Source organism: Salvelinus fontinalis, chromosome 6, assembly GCF_029448725.1.
Source record: "Salvelinus fontinalis isolate EN_2023a chromosome 6, ASM2944872v1, whole genome shotgun sequence".
Classification (NCBI taxonomy): domain Eukaryota; kingdom Metazoa; phylum Chordata; class Actinopteri; order Salmoniformes; family Salmonidae; genus Salvelinus; species Salvelinus fontinalis.
This window is the reverse complement of record NC_074670.1, coordinates 77,957,522-77,967,320: the sequence shown is the minus strand read 5'-3', so window position 1 is coordinate 77,967,320 and position 9,799 is coordinate 77,957,522. Positions and strand designations below refer to the sequence as shown.

General features: G+C 39.2%; 1 protein-coding gene across 1 annotated transcript; it reads left to right on the top strand.

Moving 5' to 3' along the window:
* Window positions 1-2,898: 2,898 nt before the first annotated feature.
* LOC129858492 (transmembrane protein 216-like) lies at window positions 2,899-9,761 on the top strand. Its single transcript, XM_055927761.1, has 5 exons — window positions 2,899-3,297; window positions 6,725-6,818; window positions 6,961-7,053; window positions 7,293-7,494; window positions 9,331-9,761. The coding sequence occupies exons 2-5, from the start codon at window positions 6,803-6,805 to the stop codon at window positions 9,344-9,346; spliced, it is 327 nt and encodes a 108-aa protein (XP_055783736.1). The 5' UTR covers window positions 2,899-3,297; window positions 6,725-6,802; the 3' UTR covers window positions 9,347-9,761.
* The last annotated feature ends 38 nt before the right edge of the window (window positions 9,762-9,799 follow it).

Genomic DNA, 9,799 nt, shown 5'->3' with positions numbered 1-9,799 from the left:
TCAGTAGGAGCAGTCCTCCATAGGAATGAATGGAATTCTACAGTATTTCAAGTAAATTACTAAGTATTATATAGGTGTATATACACTGCTCAAAAAAATAAAGGGAACACTTAAACAACACAATGTAACTCCACGTCAATCACACTTCTGTGAAATCAAACTGTCCACTTAGGAAGCAACACTGATTGACAATAAATGTCACATTCTGTTGTGCAAATGGAATAGACAAAAGGTGGAAATTATAGGCAATTAGCAAGACACCCCCAATAAAGGAGGGATTCTGCAGGTGGTGACCACAGACCACTTCTCAGTTCCTATGCTTCCTGGCTGATGTTTTGGTCACTTTTGAATGCTGGCGGTGCTCTCACTCTAGTGGTAGCATGAGACGGAGTCTACAACCCACACAAGTGGCTCAGGTAGTGCAGCTCATCCAGGATGGCACATCAATGCGAGCTGTGGCAAGAAGGTTTGCTGTGTCTGTCAGCGTAGTGTTCAGAGCATGGAGGCGCTACCAGGAGACAGGCCAGTACATCAGGAGACGTGGAGGAGGCCGTAGGAGGGCAAAAACCCAGCAGCAGGACCGCTACCTCCGCCTTTGTGCAAGGAGGAGCACTGCCAGAACCCTGCAAAATGACCTCCAGCAGGCCATAAGCATCTCCGTCACAAGACCCACTGGTTGATGCTTATTTATAAAACCCTCTTAGGCCTCACTCCCCCCTATCTGATATCTACAGACCTCATCCTCCACATACAACACCCGTTCTGCCCGTCCTGTTCTGTTAAAGGTCCCTAAAGCACACACATCCCTGGGTCGCTCCTCTTTTCAGTTTGCTGCAGCTAGCGACAGGAACGCGCTGCAACAAACACTCAAGCTGGACAGTTTTATCTCAATCTCTAAATTCAAAGACTCAATCATGGACACTCTTACTGACGGTTGTGGCTGCTTTGTGTGATGTATTGTTGTCTTTCCCTTCTTGCCCTTTGTGCTGTTGTCTGTGCCCAATAATGTTTGTACCATGTTTTGTGCTGCTACCATGTTGTTGTTATGTTGCTACCCTGCTGTGTTGTCATGTGTTGCTACCTTGCTATGTTGTTGTCTTAGGTCTCTCTTTATGTAGTGTTGTCACTCTTATTTTGATGTGTGTTTTGTCCTGTATTTATTTTAAAAAGTTGTAATCCCAGGGCCCTGTCCCCGCAGGAGGCCTTCTGGAAGGCAGTCATTGTAAATAAACAATGCCATTTTATATAATGTTTACATACCCTACATTACTCATCTCATATGTATATACTGTACTCTATACCATCTACTGCATCTTGCCAATGCCGTTCAGCCATCGCTCATTCATATATTTTTATGTACATATTCTTATTCATTCCTTTACACTTGTGTGTATTAGGTAGTTGTTGTGGAATTGTTAGGTTATATTACTTGTTAGATATTACTGCATGGTCGGAACTAGAAGCACAAGCATTTCGCTACACTCGCATTAACTTCTGTTATCCATGTGTATGTGACAAATAAAATGTTACTTTATTTGATAAGCATTTGTTCTTAAATGACTTGCCTAGTTAAATAAAATAAATATTGTTATTTTATTGTGTTACTTATTACTTTAGGTTATTTGGAAAATATTTTCTTAACGGGAGTGCTGGCTAGCTACGTTAGCTTGCTAGGTACATCAACAGCTTCAGGTGGGTTGTTTTTAGGCAGAACAGTGCCGTAATATCGAACAATACACACATTTTGTTATGTTACGGCCTTCTTCTAAAATTGATTAAAAAAAATAAATAATAATACCTCATCAATCTACACACAATACCCAATAATGACAAAGCCAAATGAGAAATGTTTGCAAATGTATACAAAAGAAAACAGAAATATCACATTTACATAAGTATTCAGACCCTTTACTCAGTACTTTGTTGAAGCACCTTTGGTCTTGGGTAAGACGCTACAAGTTTGGCACACCTGTATTTGGGGAGTTTCTCCCATTATTCTCTGCAGATCCTCTCAAGCGCTGATAGCTATTGTTCCACTAACTACCTGACAGGAGTGCTAGCTAGTTACATTAGCTTGCTAGGTACATCAACAGCTTTAGGTACGTTATTTTTAGGCTCAACTTCCAAGATTTCCACCAAGAACGTTGCCTCCGATCATCACTCTCCATCGCTTGGGCAAGGGACATTTAAGGTACACTCAGATGTGAGGATGTAAAACATGATTCGAGGGTTGAGAGCCGTCTAGTTACTTCACATTTGGACCGCAACTGATATTCACGTAATAATAATGAATTTACCTCGTCCACAAATTGGTGAAAACAAACAATCTTTACCCTTGACCCCCAGTGTAAAAGACCCAATTTCGTAGTACATTTTTTGTTTTACAGAAATAACAAAACATGCCGAAAAGCTGTTGTGTTGTTCAATGTCGATGTAACCAGGTAAAAAATCCCTTGTTTAGTATCCTCCGTTTCCTCTCACTACGTGTAGCTGTATAGTCAGTTTGTTTGTTGTTGGTATTGGCTAGCTTAATGTTCTGGTTGCTAGCGCCATCATGAAAAATGGCATGAGGAAAGCCCTACAATATTACGCTTTTCTAAGTAGTGAGAACGCTCAAGAGCAGGCAATGTTGAAAAGTCATTTAGACATATTGTACTTTTCTTAAATATAGTTGTGTCGACTAAAACAAACAGACAACAAGAACATTGCGTTTGGAAAATATCATTTTTTGTTGTTGCTGTGAGCCAAATGGGGTAACCTAGGTAACCACAGTATTTTCTTTACAGGCTGCCTTGGGTGGTGACGTTCTAATACAGCTGGGACGTTGGCGCTGCCCATGCTAAAACAGACTTTTGGCCACTAGAGTTCTCTATCTATCTCTATGGGTGCGGCGTCTGTCTCCATGGTAAATAAACATGGCGGTGTCTGGTGAGTGGGAAATAGTTTTCATAAATGTGCAGACAACTTGTGAACGATACATTTCTCTGGTTATTAATCGCATGTCATAATGTGGATATGAGTTGCGCTTTCAGTTTCAAGATAATATACATTTTAGTAGGCTTAGCATGGGAGAAGTAACGTTATCTACTACTTAGCTAGCTAGAGAACGTTAGCTACCTAGCATTCTATCACGAACAGCACAGCAACAGCATGTTAAATGTTTAAGCAAGCGTGCCAATCAGACATTTTGGAAATACATCACTGTAAGCATGTACATAATTGATATGAATGGGAAGATTTAGAAGAAGACTTGTTTAACTGTTCATTTGTCTCATTCTTGCAGGAAAACATCCAATTGTATCCTTTGTTTTTTTGTTGTAATGTAGAATCTGCATCAGCAGCATTTAATAGCTAGTTAACGTCCGCTATTTCATTAGCTACTGTGATAGCTAACGTTAGTCTGCATCTTTATTCCTTATATAGTGCACTACTTCTGACCAGAGCCCTATGGGTACCGATTTGGGACATAACGTTAGGGACGTCAAAGCTTAGGTTTAGGTTGCTTCACACTCAATATGGAAGCTCTAGTCTAGAGCAGGGGTTCTCAAACGTTTTCTCATAACCCGAGTGACATCAAAATAAAAAATAAATAGTATTCAATGAGTTTTACAATGACGTCGGCAATGCATGGCTGTCTGAACCAAGTCTCGGCTCTGGGAAGGAACATTTTTAAAGCCCACCACTTGGTATCGAGAGAGAATTTTACAGTTTAAGCTAATATCCTGCAATAGTACACAATATGTCATGAGGCAGCGAGAAAACGTTGCAGTTTTAAAGCTGGAGTCCTTAATTGAAACAATAACAAAGCAGACACCCCCGCCTCCGTTTTGGTAAAAAGCTGAAGGATTGGCCTGGAGAAATGTAACCAATGTTTTGAGGCTATACAGTGTTTGTTTACATTTATATTATTTACAAACAGAGTTTTTTTTTTTTAAAGGAGCAATTTTAGGTTCTGATGGGGTACAACAGTTGAAATAACCTCATAAGGCATTTCTAAGTTTTATTTTTCAAGAATCGATTAGTATATCATGGTATTCCATACCAAAAATGCATTTAGCAACTAAGGATTACATTTTTAAATTACAGTGCATTTATTCTCAACAAGTCTAAAGAAGGCCAGTTTTATTGCTTCAATCAGCACAACCGTTTTCAGCTGTGCTAACATAATTGTAAAAGGGTTTTCTAATGATCAATTAGCCTTTTAAAAAATGCAATACTTGGATAAGCTAACACAATGTGCCATTGGAGCACAGGAGTGATGTTTGCTGATAATGGGCCTATGTAGATATTACATTTTAAAAAATCTGCCGTTTCCAGCTATAATAGTAATTTACAAAGATTAACAATGTCTACCCTGTATTTTGGATCAATTTGATGTTATTTTAATGGACAAAAAAATTGACATTTCTAAGTGATCCTAAACTTTTGAACAGTAGTGTATATCTTTTTTTATTTTTGATCATGCCCCTGCAGTACCTCCACATACCCCACTTTGAGAACTACTAGTCTAGAGAACACAGTAAACATTTGAGAACTACTAGTGTAGAGAGCACAGTAAACATTTGAGAACTACTAGTCTAGAGAACACAGTAAACATTTGAGAACTACTAGTCTAGAGAGCACAGTAAACATTTGAGAACTACTAGTCTAGAGAACACAGTAAACATTTGACAACTACTAGTCTAGAGAGCACAGTAAACATTTGAGAACTACTAGTCTAGAGAACACAGTAAACATTTGAGAACTACTAGTCTAGAGAGCACAGTAAACATTTGAGCACTACTAGTCTAGAGAACACAGTAAACATTTGAGAACTACTAGTCTAGAGAGCACAGTAAACATTTGAGAACTACTAGTCTAGAGAACACAGTAAACATTTGAGAACTACTAGTCTAGAGAACACAGTAAACATTTGAGAACTACTAGTCTAGAGAGCACAGTAAACATTTGAGCACTACTAGTCTAGAGAACACAGTAAACATTTGAGAACTACTAGTCTAGAGAGCACAGTAAACATTTGAGAACTACTAGTCTAGAGAGCACAGTAAACATTTGAGAACTACTAGTCTAGAGAACACAGTAAACATTTGAGAACTACTAGTCTAGAGAACACAGTAAACATTTGAGAACTACTAGTCTAGAGAGCACAGTAAACATTTGAGAACTACTAGTCTAGAGAACACAGTAAACATTTGCTTAGGAGTATTTTTAAGCTCTCCGTGGTTAAGTAGGAAGACATGGATGTCATTGTTGTAAAAAAAACTGTGAGTGTGCTTGGTTTACCATCATCCTAAATTTAAGTATTGAATTATTTTGTTGTATTCTATTATTTTACTTTATGCCAATTTCCCCAAGGTTTGTGTTACATTACACAAGCTCACATTTTCAACACGTAACATTTAGTTGACATACAAGATCCTTTTTTCTTTAGATTGGTGATGCTAAATATAAAAGTTCACTGTCATGACGAATAGATTTAAATCGATTGCTTTAAACGGGTTAATATATGTGGGTTGGTACCGTTCATTTTGTTATATGCGCCTGTCTGTTGCAGGACTTAGAACACTTATCATTTTTAAAGGTCCAATGCAGCTGTTTTGATATCAATATCAAATCCTTTCTGGGTAACAATGAAGTACCTGGCTGTGATTGTTTTCAATTAAAATGGTCATCTCTCTCCCGACATTCTATAATTTTGATGATTGTCTTCAACAAATTCTCTTCTTACCAGTGATGTGAAAATTATCCTCAGATTCCGTGTGGCTTTTTGAAAAGTGTTTGTTTAAACAGTGCAAACACCGCAAACGTTTGCCCCTTATTCTATTGATTTCAATGTGATATCGATGGAAGTGCAATATTTTTATACAATTGCATTAGGCTTACCGCGTTGTCGACCCACTTCAATCAAAATGCAACACTTCAGAATGTAGCTAGGTGTCTTCTACAAATTGTCCTGATGTACACATTATTTCCAGATTCCGTGTGGTTTTTGAGCTGTGTTAGTTTTAACAGAACGTGCAACCTCATCTCCCCCCTATAAAACTATTGATTTCAACGTGATAATCGATAGGAGGGACTGACAAGTGTTGCATTTCTCTTTCTGTTGGTGTCCCCCGTATCAAAAATGCAACATTCCAAAATGTAGCTGACTGTCTTCTGCAGGTTGTTCTCTAACCAGTGAGTACAATTATGTGGTTTTTACATGACCCCCCCCCCCCCCCCCAAATCGATATGAGTGATTTATTGTTAAAATAACAGGGTGCAGTTTCTAAGGTGCTCATTTAAAAAATACAAGTAATATGATTAGTATTGTTGCACATTTATGTGTAGACAGTACATTTTATGTTTAGGTTTTCAATATATTACAAACTGTTTCTGCATGTTTGTTTGTTGATTTGGACACGTTAACTGTGTTTTTACATTGAGCTATTGATCTAAATGTTCTGTCAACAGGAAGCAGCGACAGCATCATTTTCAACTTAAGTTTTAGGAATATAAATTGAACTTTCAACATTTTCATTTCCAATGGTATTGGACTTACTCAGGGGGAAAACTGCTCAGTGGGTCCAAACATGTGCTGTGATTTATTTTTGATGATATAGGCTACCAGAAATCACCAAAATGGGTTTGCCCTGCCTACTCATATCATAGACCCTTGGTTATATCATCTGCCAGTGGGCTACCATTTGCAAGTCTTAGATATGACCTTAACGACACATCTCAGTTGTCCTCCACACCACTGCAGGTCCTGTTCTACCTCAACGGCTGGTATTTTGCTGCCTACTTCCTTGCTGAGGGTCTGATGTTTGTTTACAAAGGTTTGTAGTCTACTCAAATGACCACACAAGAGACATAAACTAATGTTTAATCAATCACTCACTGCCTGATGTTTTGCAAACCCAGTGTCAAGGCTAAAAGCAAAATGATTGATTTCTAAATATGCCTTTTGTATTTCCACAGGATTGTTGTTACCATACCCACCAGCTAGTCTCACGTTGGACGTTGGGCTACTACTTGTTTTCCTTGGCCTGGAGTCCCTCCGAATATTTTACGGTTTGTGTTTTGTGAAGCTGTATTCTGGGCTACCAGTATGCCTCTGCAACATCTCATGGTGTGTTCATTTAAAACAAGAATATTCACATTATGTAGCCTACATTGTGTGCTTATTACTTGTCATATTTATTGCCATAATGGCATCTGGTAGTTCTATTTGGTACCTACTGTAGGACTATGCTATATGTCCTTCCTTATGATCATGTGCTAACGTTTTTTTCCGTCCACACTTGTTCCAGGTTGGAAGGGGAACTTAACAGAGCGTTCTCTGGCCATGTCAGTGAGTGTGCTGGTCCTGGTGCCGTGCACAGTGCTGTCTGTGTACTACCTGATGCTGCAGACATTCGTCCTGCGCCTGGAGTTCATCCTTAATGCTGTGTTACTCTGCTTCTACAGTCTGGAGATGCTGCTGGGAATCATGTCCATATCTGCTTTCTCCAGGTAGGAGAAACATGACAATAAAACTGGTACCCAGGCTTTCTCCAGCAAGAATAAACATCACATGACATAGCCTGGTTACCAGTCTCTTTATCTTGGTAGGTTGTGTACCAGTCTCTTTCTCCAGATAGGAGAAACATGACATAGCCTGGGTACCAGTCTCTTTCTCCAGTAGGAGAGCCATGACATGGCATAGCCTGGGTACCAGTCTCTTTCTCCAGGTAGGAGAAACATGACATAGCCTGGGTACCAGTCTCTTTCTCCAGTAGGAGAGCTATGACATGGCATAGCCTGGGTACCAGTCTGTTTATACTCTCTTGCCAACTCCTTATGGAATTTACATTTAAAGGGTTGGCAAGAGAGCAGAAAAAAACTGGTACCCAGGCTAGGCATGCCATGTTTCTCCTACTGGAGAAAGAGACTGGCACCCGGGCTAGGCATGACATGTTTCTCCTACTGGAGAAAGAGACTGGCACCCGGGCTAGGCATGACATGTTTCTCCTACTGGAGAAAGAGACTGGCACCCAGGCTAGGCATGACATGCTCTTCTCTCTGGACTGGGTAGATTCCTTGGTTTTAGGCCTCATCATTTGTTGATTATTGATCAATGAATGTATTATGCTTTGCGCTTAAGATGTGACCTTGCATAATGTTTCACTGTAAAGGTTCTATATCAGAGATGCTGGATGTGACCTTGCATAATGTTTCACTGTAAAGGTTCTATATCAGAGATGCTGGATGTGACCTTGCATAATGTTTCACTGTAAAGGTTCTATATCAGAGATGCTGGATGTGACCTTGCATAATGTTTCACTGTAAAGCTCCTATATCAGTGATGCTGGATGTGACCTTGCATAATGTTTCACTGTAAAGCTCCTATATCAGCGATGCTGGATGTGACCTTGCATAATGTTTCACTGTAAAGCTCCTATATCAGCGATGCTGGATGTGACCTTGCATAATGTTTCACTGTAAAGCTCCTATATCAGCGATGCTGGATGTGACCTTGCATAATGTTTCACTGTAAAGCTCCTATATCAGTGATGCTGGATGTGACCTTGCATAATGTTTCACTGTAAAGCTCCTATATCAGCGATGCTGGATGTGACCTTGCATAATGTTTCACTGTAAAGCTCCTATATCAGCGATGCTGGATGTGACCTTGCATAATGTTTCACTGTAAAGGTTCTATATCAGAGATGCTGGATGTGACCTTGCATAATGTTTCACTGTAAAGCTCCTATATCAGCGATGCTGGATGTGACCTTGCATAATGTTTCACTGTAAAGGTTCTATATCAGAGATGCTGGATGTGACCTTGCATAATGTTTCACTGTAAAGCTCCTATATCAGTGATGCTGGATGTGACCTTGCATAATGTTTCACTGTAAAGCTCCTATATCAGCGATGCTGGATGTGACCTTGCATAATGTTTCACTGTAAAGCTCCTATATCAGCGATGCTGGATGTGACCTTGCATAATGTTTCACTGTAAAGGTTCTATATCAGAGATGCTGGATGTGACCTTGCATAATGTTTCACTGTAAAGCTCCTATATCAGTGATGCTGGATGTGACCTTGCATAATGTTTCACTGTAAAGCTCCTATATCAGCGATGCTGGATGTGACCTTGCATAATGTTTCACTGTAAAGGTTCTATATCAGAGATGCTGGATGTGACCTTGCATAATGTTTCACTGTAAAGCTCCTATATCAGTGATGCTGGATGTGACCTTGCATAATGTTTCACTGTAAAGCTCCTATATCAGTGATGCTCGATGTGACCTGATCTGCTCAGTGTTTCATGCTCATCAGTTTTTCCTCTATTTTGCTTGTCAGGTCAAAGGTGTACTAAGGAAGACGAATGCTGTAATGTTCCCCATCGTTTGAAGAGGAAAGGAAAAAAGGCTTTTCACCATGTTTGTTATGTGAACATATTTAAGTCCCACGTGTTGGAGTTTTTCTGTTTTTATATTGTCTGTTAATAGCTGAATATTTATATTTTTGTAACGATGAAATGTCTTCTATTTTATTTTTTACCTGTTTTTGTATCAACTTTCAATCTTGTATGGTACTAGCAACACTAATGGAATTGTCTTATGAGGTTATTCCATCTGCTGTGCCTGATAATGGAATTGTCTTATGAGGTTATTCCATCTGCTGTGCCTGATAATGGAATTTATCTGTACATTTTTTGTTGTTGTTGATGCAGAGCACTATATTTCATTATTATTTACTTTAATAAATACAATTCCTCATTCGTTCATTCACCAGAGGACTTTTTTTCTCGAGTAATTTATATTCCTGA

Bases quoted from the DNA above. Each gene is read 5' to 3' on its own strand.
- LOC129858492 (XM_055927761.1), top strand. The intron at 7,054-7,292 runs GTTTGTGTTTTG...CACTTGTTCCAG, and splicing joins GTCCCTCCGAATATTTTACG to GTTGGAAGGGGAACTTAACA.